The sequence below is a fragment of the Dendropsophus ebraccatus genome, chromosome 14, assembly GCF_027789765.1.
Source record: "Dendropsophus ebraccatus isolate aDenEbr1 chromosome 14, aDenEbr1.pat, whole genome shotgun sequence".
NCBI lineage: Eukaryota > Metazoa > Chordata > Amphibia > Anura > Hylidae > Dendropsophus > Dendropsophus ebraccatus.
In genome coordinates this window covers 40492965-40510098 of record NC_091467.1, presented here as the reverse complement: position 1 = coordinate 40510098, position 17134 = coordinate 40492965, and the positions used below count along the sequence as shown (strand labels likewise).

The 17134-nt window shown below is 47.5% G+C and overlaps 1 protein-coding gene across 1 annotated transcript in view; it reads left to right on the top strand.

Moving 5' to 3' along the window:
* Positions 1 to 17134, top strand: part of MYCBPAP (MYCBP associated protein) — a 57494-nt gene that overhangs the window by 9057 nt on the left and 31303 nt on the right. Inside the window, exons 3-12 of the mRNA XM_069951790.1 lie at positions 1039 to 1198; positions 4225 to 4331; positions 4675 to 4849; positions 5008 to 5123; positions 5199 to 5349; positions 5431 to 5540; positions 6434 to 6552; positions 6638 to 6746; positions 15324 to 15516; positions 16613 to 16800. Of these exons, the coding sequence (XP_069807891.1) occupies positions 1039 to 1198; positions 4225 to 4331; positions 4675 to 4849; positions 5008 to 5123; positions 5199 to 5349; positions 5431 to 5540; positions 6434 to 6552; positions 6638 to 6746; positions 15324 to 15516; positions 16613 to 16800 (1428 nt within the window). The remainder of the gene's footprint in view (positions 1 to 1038; positions 1199 to 4224; positions 4332 to 4674; positions 4850 to 5007; positions 5124 to 5198; positions 5350 to 5430; positions 5541 to 6433; positions 6553 to 6637; positions 6747 to 15323; positions 15517 to 16612; positions 16801 to 17134) is intronic.

The following is a 17134-nucleotide window of genomic DNA, read 5'->3' as shown; positions in this document are numbered from 1 at the left end:
TCACAATGACGCTTGTTATATTTTAATAGATCGGACAATTACGCACGCTACAGTATATTATATGTTTATCTATTTATTTATTTTTATATGTTTTATTTATATAATGGGAAAAGGGTGTGATTTAGACTTTTATTGGGGGAGAGGCTTTGGGGTAGTGTAATAGTGATTTAAACTTTTTTTTTTTTTAACTTTTGAAGTCCCTTTGGGGGACTTCTACATTCACTACTTTGATTTATACACTGATCATTGCTATGCCATAGGCATAGCATTGATCAGTGTTATCGGCGATCTGCTCATTGAGCCTGCCTGTGCAGGCTCAGTGTAGCAGATCGCCGATCGGACCGCACGGAGGCAGGTAAGAGACCTCCAGCAGTCCGTTTCATCGATTGGGACCCCCGCAGTCACACTGCGGGGGTCCCGATCGGTAAGTGACAGGGGACTCCCCCTGTCACTTACACTTAAACGCCGCGGTCGCGCCGTGATCGCGGCGTTTAAGGGGTTAATGACACGTGGCAGCGCGATCGCTGCAGCGTGTCATTACCGGTGAGGTCCCGGCTGCTGATTGCAGCCGGCCCCCACCTGCTATGAAGCACGCTCCGCTCCGGAGCACGCTTCATAGCGGGAGAAACACCCAGGACGTAAGGTTACGTCATGGGTCGTCTGGGGACAGACTTCCATGACGTAACCCTACGTCCAGGGTCGTCTAGGGGTTAAAGAGCATACCTGTTATTGTTATGTGTATGGCTACCTTTTCTGCTGTAAACCAGCAGGGACTTTACCATCACGGTTCTTTAATGCTTAGGTTTTGCACAATGGTTGGATAACAGGCAGGTTGGATGACTAAAGCAAGGATCAGATTGGTTACAGTTTTCCTTAGCACATTCTAAAATACATTTGCAATAAATTGTATTATTGGCCAGTGTTTTCCTTTTTTTTTTTTTTTTTTTTTTTTTTTATAAGCCTTATGTATCTGAGGAAGCTTGAGAAGACATATATGGTTTGTATTATTATGACCTTTTTACCTTTTTCATTTTATAGCTTCACCCTCCACGACAGCCTAAAGAAGAACAAAAGGCATCTGTACGAAAACACATCTTAATTCGGAAGCACCATGATCCAGAGCAGAGTAGAAAGAGGCGACTGCTTGTTGCTCGTCCAGTGTCTCCAGGATCTGCAAACAAAGACCAGGCTTTTTCTGGTATGTCACAGTCAGAGTCTACATGCTGCGGACAGGGCTGAGAAAATTTGCCCACTTCTTATTAGATCAGACAAACCTAAGTAAATAAACTGGATTTTTTTAATGAATATGTTATCCAAATCGATCATGGCAGTTGGCAATTGCAGTAATCTATGATGTTCTTTGCAGGACTTAATGGTGTAGCTGGGGCAAAAAAACAATGAGCAGGGGTTGGTAAGAACATAATAAAAGTTATACTTACCATCCCGGTGTCTTTGTAGCTGCAGTGACGATGCCTCTGGTCTATGGAGGGTCTCCTGTATGTCCTGATTCCTGTCCACTCAGCCAATCAGTGACTGAGGCGGTGCATTGGAAGCTGCCGTGTTGCACCTGCAGGGAAAACAGGATGGACAAGTATAACTTGTATTTCATGTTGTCACCATCCCCTGCTTACGGACTACCCATTTAAAGCGTAACTGTAATTTTTTTTTTAAATCAATAAATACCAATAGTACAAGCGATTTCAACTAGCTCTGTAATATTTTTTTTATTAAGCAAGAGAGTTTCCTTTTGTGCTCAAAAAGATGTTTTCCTACCTCCCCCCTCCCTTCATTATGCTCTATGGAGAGGGGAGGGGTCGAATGGGTGAGTGAGAATGGAGAGGAGAAAAGCAGGGCTGTACAAAACACTACATCCTACAATCTTCTCATCAAGCTCCCAGATAAGCACTGACTTTCTAACTATACAATTGCTTCTCTGCTCTCCCTGCTCACTCGTCCCTCCAAAGGTTATAATGGACTCAGCAAACCCGTCTTTATTTTGCTCCTCTGTTATGTAGATGGCTTCGCCTGATAATGCTCAGATAAGGTGTGTGTGGGTGGGTGATGGAAAGCAGACAATAAAACTTATGACAGAGTTTTTTTTTAATCACTTGCACTGTTGATTTCTGCAAGAAAAATAAATAAATAAATAATGCCACACTTTAAAGCGACTCTGTACCCACAGATACAGATAGCTGCTTTTAATCCAAGATCTGTCCTGGGGTCTTTTTGGCAGGTGATGCAGTTATTGTCTTAAAAAACAACTTTTAAACTTACAGCCCCGTGCCCTACGGGTGTGGCTTAGAATGTCTGTGCCTTAACTCTGCACCACCCCTCCATCCCTCCTTCCCACTCTCTTCATCATTAGAAATGCCACTGGAACATTCTCTCCATGCTGAACATTTGCACAGATGCTTAACGATCCAGCCCATGTGCCGTGCTGACACAGCTGACGAATAGGGGGCAATCTGCCTGGAGCATTCCTAATGATGAGGAGGGCAGGGAGGAGGGACAGAGAGGTTGTCCCAGCCTAATGCATACACAATACAAGCCACTCCTGTAGGGCACGGGCTGCCAGTTTAAAAGTTGTTTTTTAGAACAATAACTGCATCACCTGCCAAACTGACCGCAGGACAGATCTTGGATTAAAAGCAGCTATCCGAAGGTACAAGCGGTTTGGAGGGTTGTGGGTACAGAGTCACTTTAAGTTAGACTTGTTTGTGCATCAACTGCTCATTTAACCCCTAGATGACCCAGGACATAGAGTTTTGTCATGGAAGTCTGTCACCAGACGACCCTGGACACAACTGTACGTCCTGGGTGGTTCTCCCGCTATGAAGCACGCTCCGGAGCGGAGCGCGCTTCATAGCAGGTGGGGGCCGGCTGCAATCAGCAGCCGGGACCTCACCGGTAATGACACGCTGCAGCGATCGCGCTGCCGCGTGTCATTAACCCCTTTAAACTCCGCGATCGCGGCACGACCGCAGCGTTTAAGTGTAAGTGACAGGTGGAGTCCCCTGTCACTTATCGATCGGGACCCCCGCAGTGTGACTGCGCGGGTCCCGATCGTTGAAACAGACCGCCGGAGGTCTCTCACCTGCCTCCGTGCGGTCCGATCGGCGATCTGCTGCACTAAGCCTGCACAGGCAGACTCAATGAGCAGGTCGCCGATAACACTGATCAATGCTATGCCTATGGCATAGCATTCATCAGTGTAGAAATCAAACTAGTGTATGTAAAAGTCCCCCAAAGGGACTTCAAATGTGTAAAAAAAAAAAAAAAAAAAAAAAAAAAGTTCAAAGCACTATTACACTACCCCAAAACCCCTCCCCCAATAAAAGTTGAAATCACCCCCCTATCCCATTATATAAATAAAACATATAAAAATAAATAAATAGATAAACATATAATATATCATAGCGTGCGTAATTGTCCGATCTATTAAAATATAACAAGCGTCATTGTGATTGGTGAACGGCGTACACGAAAAGAGGGAAAAAAGTGCACGGATTACCGATTTTATGTTACATCATATATTTAAAAAAATCTATAAAAAGTGATCAAAACGTCCGATCTTAACAAGTATGGTATTAATAAAAACTAGAGATCATGGCGAAAAAATTGACACCCCATACAGCCCTGTAGGTGTAAAAATAAAACTGTTATAAGTGTCACAATAGGCCCATTTTATTAATATTTAATTGCCAAAAAAAAGGATTTCATAAGAAAAAAAATAAATAACATTAGAGAATCTGTGTAACCTGCATATGGTTGTGTTCAGACTGACCTATAGAGTAATAGTATCATGTCGCTTTTACCATATAGTGCATTACGTAGACACAGAAACCCCTCAAACGTTACCATATTGCATTCTTTTTTACGATTTCACCTATTTATATCTTCATAAATAATATATTTGGGATTCCGTCTTACATGTTATGGTAAAATGAATGACGCCATTACAAAGTACAACTATTCCTGTAGAAAACAAGCACTTACATGGCTTGTAGACAGAAAACTGAGAGTGCTAGAGCTTTTAGAAGGGGAGGAGGGAAAAACGAAAACACTAAAATCAAAATTTGCGCGGTCCACTGGGTCATTTTGGGCCTGGTCCTCAAAGGGTTAAGCAGGGATTCATCACATTATAACCAAAACATCAATAGAAGTACAACATCTAGAGATATTTTATACATGCCTTTATTAGAAATAACGCATGTATTTTTTCAGGGGTTGAAGTCCCTTTGTGTGACACACGTGGTCAGCTTCTGCCGCACAACATTCTAGGGACTTTACAGGAGCTGAGTCGAGAAGCTACTGCGAGAGGAGACTTACAGGCAAGTGTCAAGAAGCCGTAACTTCATATTGTTTACACTCAATACCTAATCTCTATATGCAAAAGCCTACTGGGACTCTGTGCAATCTCAAGATCTGGGATCCATCAAAATGGAGTGGCGGCTGCTTATGCGCTCTGCCAATCTATTCATTATTCATTCCCTGCTGAGCCCCTGTAGAGAATAAGTGGAGAGGTGGTCATGCACATGCACTGCCACTCTTTTATGATGGGAGATTTGGGTCCTTGTTCTCAAATTTCTGAGCATAGGGGATAACGTCAAATACCAATTATTAACATCTTTGATGTAACAATTAATAGAACATTATTTGGGGTACTCTTTTTAGGTTGCACAGCTTATACCAGATGTGCCTCAGTTTGACATTCTTGGTACATATGATGGAGAGGGGAAACTCCAGCAGAAGAAGGAAGCTTTCATGCATCTACAGAAGCAGGACCATGCACTGAATAACTGGCAGTACCACATGAATCTGAGGAAGAGGCAGCTGGATGCATTATCCCGTTAGTTTCTTATTTTTTTGTTTTGTCTCGTAATGAATTTTGATTGATCAGCATGAGTAGCAAAGACAGTTTTACTTTAGAGAGAATTCTGATACCAGAGACCTGTGGTTTTGTACGGCAAGAAGCTTTGACTTATTTTTTATGTTTTCTTGAGGCAGGTCAGCTTTGCAAACCGAAGGAACAGCTTCTAATGAGTATGTGTGAAGATTTCCGCAAAATTCAGGAGGGGAGACAGTTGATAGACTGCTGTATCCCAGCTCTGGAGACTGGCAAGGTGGGTTTGGGGCATATTAAAGGCATGAAGGACTTGGTTTAGATCAGGTAGCTTAACCCCCCTTTTTTTATATAGGGGCAGCGTATTGGAAGTGAATTTTGGAACACATCGGAACTTATTGGAGATGAGCTGACTGGCTTGACATTAACACTTACTCAGTGTGAGCGGGGTTACCCGTCACCTGTCACTCACATAGGAAAACCATGTAACATCCAGCAGGAGACAGGTACATTAGGCCCAAGTTGTCTTTTTATCTTTGTTCTGGCTAAAATATTGCTTATTCTTGTCATGTTTCTACTTTCCTCAGGTTCCGCAGAAAGGCCCCCATTTCACTGCACATGGGATAAAAGTTTGTATCTCCAGTGCCGCAAGGAGAAACTAAAAGCTGTCATGGAGGAACTAACCTTCTCTCAACCAGTAAGTGAAAATACTTTCACCATGTCACAAATTTATTAAAAAGACATGAACTGCACAGCCATATATTTATATATTGATCTATTGCTTCTAAGCAAAAATTATCAAACCGAGCATGAGGTTCTTAGAACACTTGTTAAATGGACTGGATACTTGCTACTATATCTGCCCATCACTGGCTCAATCTGCTTCTGCTTTACACTGTAAACAGAATATCTGTCTATCTAGCTATTCGTCTACATAGATTAAAAAGCGGGAGAGAGAGATGAAACTGTGTTTCCTTTCCCCTATACTGCTCAGAAGGCTGTCACTGTTCTGTTGTTTCCCTGCCCCTTAGCCAGGAACTCACTGAGTGGTGTGATATCAGTGGTAGATGAGCTTGCCTGGCAACAGAGGAAACAGAGATCATGTGACTTTGGTCTCAGAAGGGAGGGGGAGGACAGAAGAGTGGAGACAAAGTGGACTAGGAAGTAAGGATTTTCTGTAGCTTCAGGGTGTGAGTCAGGATGAGCTGCAGACGGCCCAATTCATGTAACAGAAACCTATTACAAACATGCCTAGATTATGGGTAGGCACTGAACAGGGTTAATTCTTAAGTGGAGTACCCCTTTAAAAGGCTTATAGTGCAACAAGCATAATGTAAACTGTCAGAAATTTTAAAGGTATTGTCTTTGGCTACTCTAATGGCTCAAAACCCACTTGATCTGAAAGGGTAAGTGGGGGTTGAGCCTGTTTGCAAGAGTTTACAGTACATTTTTAAATCAAATTTGAGGTGGGAGATTGGTCTGTAACTACTGCAAATCTGGGAGTTCTTTTCAGGTTTAGGAATGAAGTTTGACGTGGGATGGAAATAGGATTATGACACTATTATGACAGCTCTGTCGCTTTTTTAATAGGATATAGATGGTTTGGAAGTCATTGGAAGGGGACGTCCATTTACATCTGTATCTGCTGAACATGTCGCTGTGATTAATGATGAGCTTCAAGAAACTTCAACTGAAGATAAAGAAAACCAGTGAGTATAAGTGAGGAGCAAGGAGTGATGGCCAAGCAGTGACTGGTGATGTATTACAAAGATGTGCCATACTTGTCTTTTACAGGGATCCACTCAGTGATTTTCCAGATGTCGTTTCGGATTTTGTCCTGGGTCCCTCACTGCTTTTCTGTGGTCAGCCAGCAGTTTGGGTTGAAAATCCTTCATCTTTCAGGGTAAAGTAGAATATAACAGAGAAACCTTTATAAGCTGGAAACACGGGCAAGAATACAGATGAGTTCAGATCACAGTCATAGTATTACTGCTTATATTTATATTAAGGCTATGTTCCCACTTCGAACATATTGGGAGACCCCGGCCATCTCATTAAATAGACGACCACTAATTATGTTCTTTATTAACAACTGTCTGTTTAACAGGAAGGTCACCTTTACCCAATATGTTCCCAAAGTGGGAACATAGTCTAAAGGAGGTTTTAAATTTAAAGTTTTTTATTTTCAAAGACAAGAAAAGAGAGTATACAATACAAATGGGAACTCGGGACGGCAAGTCCCTCTGGGGGGAAGGGGTAAATACAAGGAATGATGTAAATGCACAGAATGCAGTCGTAATCGTGAACTGTAACAAAGAACAGTAGGAATGTCAACATCCGTAACATGACCAGAAAAAACGGGATCAGTATTCCGGTCGATCTCAGCATAAGTCATTACAAAAACAATGTACTATCATATGCAAGCTGTACTGCAGAGATAGGAGAGACAGAAGCAAGAAGACGACAAACAAAACACACCGGACAGGAGAGGGCAAGACAACAAGAGGATCATAAAAGAGAGGCTGTCCCTGGCGGCAAAAGAGGGGGGGGCACCCTTCGGGCGACTAGGGACAGAAGGACGGTTTCAGGCTGTGGCGGTTCTATAAGAATCAGAATCTAGGAATAGGAGCCATTGGCCCCAAGTGGCCGTGTACCTCTTCACTGCTGCCGGGGTAACAGCAATGAGGTCCTCCATGTGATGTGTCTGGGCTATTTCCGCAAACCATTCGTCAATAGTCGGAGGGTCGACGGATTTCCATTTCCGAGAGAGGACTGACTTGGCAGCTTGGAGCAGATGGCGTGCCAGAGATTTTTTGAAGCGCGACTGGGCTGTGGGGAACATGAAAAGCAATGTCGCTTCAGGGGTATTAGGGATAGTGATGCCGGTAATTTCCTTAATGAGACGCAAGACCGTGGGCCAAAATGACCTCAATTTGGGGCATCCCCACCAAATGTGTGTCATGGTGCCTCCCACTCCCCCACAACGCCAACAAATGTCAGGGACCAAGGGGTACCAGCAATGAAGGGCAGCTGGAACCCGGTACCAACGGGACAAAATCTTATAACTGGTCTCCTGTGTCTTACATGCCATAGTAGCTTTGTGAGATAGATAAAAAGCCTTTGACCATTGTTGAGGTACAAAACCCACTTGGTCCGCATGGATGAGAGCCGGCAGGTGTGGGTTCAGCCTGTTGGCAATTAGTTTGGCATAAAGTTTCAGGTCCACATTAAGGAGGGAGATGGGCCTGTAGCTCCCGCAGGTCTGCGGGTCCTTCCCCGGTTTAGGAATAAGGGCGACATGGGCCATAGTAGTGTGTTGCGGAAAGGGGACGATGTCGGATATGGAGTTGAAGGCCGAGAGCATTGTGGAGCCTAGGGATTCCTGAAGCACTTTGTAGAATTGGGCTGTCAGGCCGTCTGGGCCCGGGCTCTTCCCTCCCGGGAGTTGTGCAATAGCACAATTGAGTTCGTGCAACGCGAACGGCTCCTCCAGGGTTACTGCCGTATCGCTGGAGATCTGAGTAGCAATAGGAGGGGGAGAGAAGGGCTCAGGCACTGAGGCCGAGGGTTTAGGAAGATTATAAAGGGTAGTGCAGTAGGAATGGAATGTGGATGCTATTTCCGGGGTGATATGGGTAGTTACATTCGCAGTGGTCCGGATACAGGGGATATGCGATTGCGCCAGTTTGTCCCTTAAAGCCCTCGCCAACATGCGTCCACACTTATTGCCATTTTCATAAAATTTACTACGACAGGACTGCAATAGACGGCCCCACGATGCCTCTAAGAGGCGTTTAACCTCCGAGCGTGCAGCTTGTAAGTCCCTCAGAATCGGGAGAGACAGAGCATGTTTGTGGGCTAGCTCAAGGGAGGAAACCTTAGCAAGCGCTTTTGTCAGGGAAGCCGCCTTCTCCCTCTTAAGTCTGGAACCGTGTTTAATGAGGACTCCTCGGAGGACACACTTGTGAGCTTCCCATTGAATAATAGGGGAAGTAGTATCCACAGCATGATCGGAACAAAAGTGCGTGACCGATTGTTTAAGGTCAGCAACACAAACGGTGTCCAAGAGGAGGGACTCATTCAAACGCCAGGTCCAGTGAGGCTTGGACAGGAAAGGGAGTGTGAGGGAGCAGAAGACAGGGGCATGGTCTGACCATAAAATGTTGCCAATAGAGGTGTAGGAGAGCCATGGCAGGGCACTATGCTGTATGAGAATGTGGTCAATGCGACTATAAGTCCCATGGGGGTTGGAATAGAAACTATAGTCCCGATCAGCTGAGTGCGACAGCCGCCAGGCATCATAAAGTTGCAGCGACAGAAAGGCTCGCTTAACCCTGTTTATGGCCGCGTAGGAGATAGACGATCGACCCGAGGAGTTATCCATAGACGGGTCCAAAGTTAAGTTAAGGTCACCGCACAGGATTACAGTCCCCTTGATCACAGGTAGTGACAGCTCAATCAGATGTGTGAGAAAGGAAACCTGGTCATGATTCGGGGCATAGGCATTGATAATAGTGAAAACGTGACCACTAACAGATAAGGAGAGGATAAGGTACCTAGCCGCCGGGTCTGTAATGCAGTGAAGGATCTGGCAGGGCAAATTCTTATGTATGGCAATAGCCACTCCCTTGGTTCTAGCCTCGGGGTTGTTAGAGAAAAACCACTGAGTGTAATGTCTATGACGGATAGCGGGGGCGTGGTTGACCTTGAAATGTGTTTCCTGTAGACAGAGGACATGTACCTTTCTACGGTGGAAGTGATGTAGGATCTGTGATCGCTTCCCGGGTGTGTTTAGTCCCTGCACATTAAAAGAGGCAACATGAAGGTTCGCCATGGGGTGTGGGCAAGGGGCGTTACGGAGAGGGCCGTGGAGACCCTAAAGAAGGGCCGTCAGGGACAACCGACTCTGGAAAAAAGGAAAAACAATTAGTGAAGGACAAACAGGGGGGTGGGGTAGGAAGGTAGGAGAACACAACACGAGTACAAATATACAAGCAGTAAGGAATAAAACTGCAGCGTATTCTCAACAAAAGCACAGCTAAAGGGCTACCAAACCAGAGAAAACTCGGGTCCGGTGTCCCACCTATGGGGGGAGAGAGGCAGACAAGTACCGTATGCGCGGTGCAGGGGGCTCCTCGCAGACCTTGAGGAAAGTATGTTAAGGCAAACAAGCAAAACTATGACTAACGGTTAAACATGGATAGAACTATGAGGGTTGTACCAGATATAGAACAGAACCCGCCCAGGGGAGGCAGAACAGAAAAAGGATGCAATATAGACAGATGTAGGGGGCAATATGAACAAGGTGTCAAACAGCAACAATCAATGAGTTAGAAAAGAGATCATCGAAGGCCCCTCCACGGGAAGCATCTGCGGTGTTCCATTTCAGATGGCTCCATCTCAATTGCGCAATGACTCTGAGGGCCGAGGCGCAGGGGGCGAGGATCTACGGGCTCCGTGGCGACGTGGCGATCTAGGAGGGAGTCCTTGAGTGATAGATGCTGGGTCTCTTGGAGAGAGAGGTCTCTTGGCACCCCGGGTCGAAGAGAGGAGGGAGGGCCATTCCGGGAGAGTGAGGCCAGTGATGTCAAGGTCCCTGAGGAAATCCGGAACATCAGCGGGGGCCCGTAGAGTGAGGGTGCGGCCATTCCGGCGGACAGTCAGCGCAAAAGGATAGCCCCAGCGAGAGGGTATATTGCGGTCTCTGAGAGTGTCCAACAGGGGGCGCAGGGCCGCTCTCTGAGCCAGCGTGTGTCGGGAAAGGTCAGGCAGAATAAGGAGGTGAGCCCCCCTATACACCACAGCACGTCGTTTGCGGGCCCTCAGGAGAATTAGTGAAGTAGAAATGAACCCGACAGATAACATCCCTGGGGGGGTTCTGGTCATCTCGACTGGGTGGGCGTAGCGCCCTATGCGCCCTATCCAGTTCAATGTGTGTGTTAGGCGGCTGCTCCAGGAGATCGTTAAAAATACCGGAGAGAACAGCAAACAGGTCCGATGAAGCAATCTCAGGAAGCCCCCGGATCCGCAAGTTGTTCCTCCGATTGCGGTTTTCTATATCGTCCATGTGTTGCTGGAGGGCAAACAGTTGGTCAGTATGCAAGTTCACAGTGGACTGTAAGGCAGACAGAGAGGTGGATGTGGTCTCCTGAGCGACCTCCAGGTTATCCACTCTGGTGGAGACCACTGTTAATTCAGTACAAAACTGCGCAAACTCTTGCTTGCACTCGTCCACCAGTTGTTTAGCTAGAATTGAGATGTCACTCCTAGTGGGTAAGGATTGAGTAAGGATCTTAAGATCCGCCAGAGATGCAGGTCTACTATCCTCAAGGCCAGAAGTGCAGGAGGAGGACAAATGCAATGGTAGCTCCTGGGTACAGAGAGGAGGGTGCTGTGTAGCTTGTCTGAATATCGGTGGGGTGCCAACCAGGGAAGGAGGAATTGAGGGATGAATGTCCAGCAACAGTCCCTTGGGTGGAGAGGAGCCTGCAGGGGCATGTACTAAGGCCACTGTGTAACCAAGTGCGGCCTGGTTACGTGCAGGGAAGCCCCCCCACGAGGATCCTGAGGACCATGCAGGGGATAGGCCACCCTGTGTGCCCACCGGAGCTAGGGCAAGTGGGGGTGCGGGGGCTCCCTGGCTGAGGGGGGAAGAAGTGGGGGGGGGGAGAACCATGCCAGGTCCTGGGCTGATTGCACCCATGAGGGCGCCGCTGGGTTCAGTGCTGCAGCAGGGGGTGGAGTGACGGCCGCTTCTGGGGCAGTGAGAGGGGCGCCATCTTGGATTTGGGCCTCAACCTGCCGGGGGCTGTTATGAGGAGAGGGGCAGGAGGAGAGGGGCGCCGGACATTGGGCACAGTCTAGAGGTACCTGATGGGGCCCCGGGTGCAGCTCTTCCACGGCTGATGACGGTGTAGGTAGCTCCTGTGTCGCGTCTCCCGCGCCTTGTGTCCGGGTAATATGGCCGCCGGAGCCTGGAGGGGATGGTGAGGGGGAAGGGCGGGAGGCCTGTGCCGGATCCCCGTGGCAATGTTGTGGCCGGGAGAAGGCTGCCGGATCCTCCGGAGCGCGGGCAGCAGTGGATGGGGTGGCTGACCGTAAGCGGGCCGTTGAGGGGGTGACGGGCACAGGGTCCTCATGGCGGCGGCCATCTTCCTTCCCCTACAGCTCCGTCATCTGGTGTGTGGATGATGCCTCTGGCCGGAGGAAATAATGGCCAATTTCCCCCTGGGGTGAGCAGGCACGGGTGGAGGAGCCTCCCCTGAGCTTTCTGGAGGTTTTCCCCATGATTGAGGTGCAGGATGCCTTTGGATAGTGAATGGGTCTGGAGGAGCTCTGCAGAACACGTCCTCACAGCAGCATGGCTAGACACGCCCCCGAGGTTTTATATTAATACAGCTTAAAGGGGTATTCCCCCCCAAAAGCAAAAAAAATTTAATGCCCCCAAACCTAGCTATTCTTACTCACCAAGTCCCCCCTAATATTTTGAGCCGTTTCCAATCTTTCTAGCTGCTGCCGTTCCTGAGTTACAAGTTTTTCTAAAACATGGTCTATAATCAAGATAGGAAACTACATTTCCCATCATGCAATGCTTATGTCTGATGATGAAGTAGCAGAGCTGAGATGGTGATGGCGTAGCAGAACTGAGATGATGATGGCTGCGTAGCAGAGCTGAAATGGTGATGGCATAGCAGAGCTGAGATGGTGAGACAGTGTAGCAGAGCTGAGATGGTGAGACAGTGTAGCAGAGCTGAGATGGTGAGACGGTGTAGCAGAGCTGTGATGGCATAGCAGAGCTGAGATGGTGAGACGGTGTAGCAGAGCTGTGATGGCATAGCAGAGCTGAGATGGTGAGATGGTGATGGCAGAGCTGAGATGGTGAGACGGTGTAGCAGAGCTGAGATGGTAAGATGGTGCAGCAGAGCTGAGATGGTGATGGCATAGCAGAGCTGAGATGGTGAGACAGTGTAGCAGAGCTGAGATGGTGATGGCATAGCAGAGCTGAGATGGTGAGACAGTGTAGCAGAGCTGAGATGGTGATGGCAGAGCTGAGATGGTGATGGCATAGAAGAGCTGAGATGGTGAGACAGTGTAGCAGAGCTGAGATGGTGATGGCATAGCAGACCTGAGATGGTGAGACAGTGTAGCAGAGCTGAGATGGTGAGACAGTGTAGCAGAGCTGAGATGGTGATGGCAAAGCAGAGCTGAGATGGTGAGACAGTGTAGCAGAGCTGAGATGGTGATGGCATAGCAGAGCTGAGATGGTGATGGCATGGCAGAGCTGAGATGGTGATGGCATGGCAGAGCTGAGATGGTGATGTTATAGCAGAGCTGAGATGGTGAGGCAGTGTAGCAGAGCTGAGATGGTGAGACGTTGCACATGACCGCATGTGACGGGGTGACAGTGAGCAGAGCTGAGATGGTGAGACAGTGTGATGGGGGGACAGTGTAGCAGAGCTGAGATGGTGATGGCATAGCAGAGCTGAGATGGTGAGACGGTGTAGCAGAGCTGAGATGGGGGGAGTAACAATTGACGGACCGGGGGGGGGGGGGGGGGGCGGTGGGGTTGCAGAACAATTGATGGACCGGGGGGGTTGCCGCTACTTGGCTCTCAGCAATTGACGGAGGGGGGGGGGGGGGGGGCTGGGGTGCTGCCGGGAAGCCCAGCAGCCGCAAGTGACGGGGGACAGTGAGCCCCGCGGCTCTCAGCAATTGAAGGACAGGGGGAGGGGGGGTGCTGCGGGGAAGCGCCACAGGCGAGCGGCTCGGAGCAATTGACGGAGGGGGAGAGGGAGGGGTGAGCTCTGGGGCTGGGGTGGGGGGCACACGGTGCCGGTGACTGCTGTTAGAGAAGGAGTCAGTGACAGCTGCACTGATTGATCACTGTCTCCCTCTCTAACAGCAGCCACCGCCGTCAGTGTCCTTCTTCACTTCAGATTGGCTGGGATAGAAGCGCTAACCCGGCCCATTGAAGAGAAGGAGGACACGTGATGCCATCTCGGAGGGTGCGGGCCAGGAGCAGGGAGCGTGTTGGAGTGGACTGAGAGCTGATGATTCTATGCAATCCGTGGGGGTGGGGGCACCTAGATAACAGCAAAACTGTGCAGAATACTTAATAACTTTTTATTGAAAAGATGGAAAGCTACGGGTGGGCAACGTATTAATGCAAAAATAATTTTGTGGGGAATACCCCTTTAATTAGAGTGTAAAAACATTCTAATATACATACGTATATCTCAGTTTCCTCACAATTATAAATATACTAGTCTATGAGAGCACAGTTGTTTCCATTCCAAACCGCTGTATACTGTCAATGTTGTCTGAGCTAAATCTGACACTAGCAGCTGCACAGATCTTCTTTGTAGACTAAATTCACATGTCTGTTGTTCTGTCTGCAGTTGTGGGCACAACATAGGACCAATGTTATTCAATGGCCCCGTTCACGCGTCTGTTCATGTGTACGAGGCCGCGATTCATGCTGCAAAAAAATAGGACCTGCTGTAACGCGGACTGCAATTTGCAGCACGGATCGCTATGCTAATGAGGTGGTAATGTAATGCTCCGCGAAGCATTAATTTTACCCATTTCAGCCACAATTGGTCAGTGGGGAAGGTGGCACCACTTCCGCCACCCCATACCATCACACAATAGTGATTGGTTCCTTCTCAGACGGCACAAATCAACTTTGTCACCAGAGCCTGGAATCCCCCTGCTCATTTGTTGGTTAAAATTGACCAGCCAATGAAAGCAATCACTGTTAGGGGGTTGGGTTTTTTTCTTCTCTCTGTCACCCCGTGTAATAGGGGCTTAAGCTATATAGGGACAGATCCGACGACTCCAACTGAACTGAATGTGCGTGATCAAACCTAGTGAATGCCTGGCGGTTCTTAACCAAGGTCAACAGGTTATGAAAACAAAGAATTAGTAAGTCTATAGCTTTCAAATGATAAATTTTAAGAAATGCTTGTACATTTGAAATATATATGTTACATTTAACATACTGCATCTGTATAAACATAGTTTTCTCTGAGACACAACCACTATATTACATTTGCCACATCTATGGCCTTGTTACACGTTCTGTAAAGTTGTCCGTAATTGCGGATCTAGAATCACAGTTCAACTGCACATTGATGTATATTGGGCTATTCACATAGTCTGTTTTAATTCAGATTCGTAATCTGTTATGCTGCCATCTATGATGCTTACCAGGACCTGTTCCTATATTACAGCTTTTATTGGCGAATAGTAGGACCCCCCCCCACCCAATATACTTCTACCTGGATAGAAAACACTTCCCCCTGGAATGTTTGTGGCTCAACATGTGGGCAGCAATGTGTTTCAGGGCTCCCCAAGGCTTCTTTCTTTTATGAGAGTTATGCCAATAGATACTATGAAATATGTATCTCTCAGAAATATAGGAGTGCAATTTCTACACTGAAAACATGTTCATTATTTTTTTATTTTTTTATTAACTTAGGAAAAAGTTGGCATCTCAACTCGCATTACTTTTGAAGCCCTTGCAGGGAAAAAAGCTTCTTCAGTCCTAGAGGTTGTCAACAACGGAAGCGCAGCCGTGTGGTATGAATGGAGACGATTGCCACATGCTACCAGTTTAGGAGATCGCCACAAAGAGCCACGAGTACAACGTTTCTATTTTAACACTAGTGCTGGTGAGACCACATTAAATATAAGTGTGTTAGCAAAGATAATAAATGAAACTTAAAGGGGTATCCCCCCCAAGAGCTAAAAAAATAAAATGCTCCCTAGCTGGTCTTACTCACCAAGTCCCCCTGAGTATTTTGAGCCGTCTCCCGTCTTTCTAGCTTCTTCCGTTCAATAGTTACAAGTTTTTTAAAAAAAAGCTGATCTATATCCAGCATGGCGCTGGCCAGAAAACTACATTTCCCATCAAGCAATGCTTATGCCTGATTGGTCCAAGATGTAGCAGAGCTGATATCCACCAGATATAGCAGAGTTGAGGTGAGGTAGTGACATAGCAGAGTTGAGGCAGCGACATTGCTATTCCACTGCATCAACTCTGCTATGCCACTGCAGGTAGTCACATAGCATAGTTGAGGCAGCGGCATAGCAGAGTTGAGGTAGTGTGATGCTGACGTGCCGCGGGTGAGCTGGGGGTTACCGTGGGTGAGCATGGCTGGGATGGGTGGGCGCTGTCTTTGCCGCTGGTGAGCACGGGATGCGGTGGTGCTTCGGGTGAGCGCGGGGGGGGGGGGGAGGCATTTGCCGGGGATGAGCACTGGCGGGGGTGAATGCGGTGTTTGGGGGGGCAGCAGCAGTGAGCATAGGGTGGGGTGCCCCGGGGGGGTGGTAGGGGCTTGGTGTTGCGGGTGGGGGGGGCACAGTGTGGGGGGCCATACAGTGTCGGGAGGGAGACAGTGATCAGCAGCAGCTGTCACTGTCTCGGTGTCCTCCCTCACTTCAGTGGGCCGGGTTAGAATCGCGGAGGGTGGGGTCCAGGAGCAGGGAGCGTGTAGGAGTGGACTGAGATTTGATGATTCTAGTATCTAGATAACAGCGGGGAGAGCTGCTAGAGCTCTAGAGGAATTCTGCCAAATTTACTCAGTGTGAACATACCCAAACGGAAATTACTTTATATAGCACATAGTGGGGACTAAAATAAGTATTGTTTAGTAATCTAAAGTATTACGTAATCTAGTATTAAAAAACATTTGGTTTATTCACATGTAACCATTGTATCCATGTCTTTTGGGCTTTGTTTTTTATACTAACCTGTGGCATTTCCAGGTGTTATCTTGCCAGGGGAAACACAGACATTTCCTTTCCACTTCAAGTCACCAACAGCAGGAATATTCAGCGAAAGCTGGGAGTTCTGTACTCACCCTGTATTACTGGCTGGTGCACTGATACAGGTGTCCCTGTGGGGAATTTCATTATATGAAGACAAGACTGCTTTACAAAGAGAGGCTCTACAGGTTGGTGGAATAGATATATCTGTAAGGTTGTATATAGGGTACTCCATCCACAGTTGACCCATACATATTAGATGTGCTGACACTGTCACCCTCTTTTGTGCATTCTGACATCTCTACACAGGTGTTAAGGGTAAATTTAGCGGTTTTCATACCTTATTTTACATCATACGTCATGGTGCTTGTTCAAGTAAAAAGTGATCTTTTATGAACTGCAGATTGTGTTAAGTGGGCGGGGCCTCGCGGGATTAGCACCACTTAGCCCCGCCCATAATGGCACCGATGGTCCTGCCCCCTTGGCGGCCACTGGTGGGCCGACCTAGATGGGGTGGGGCCT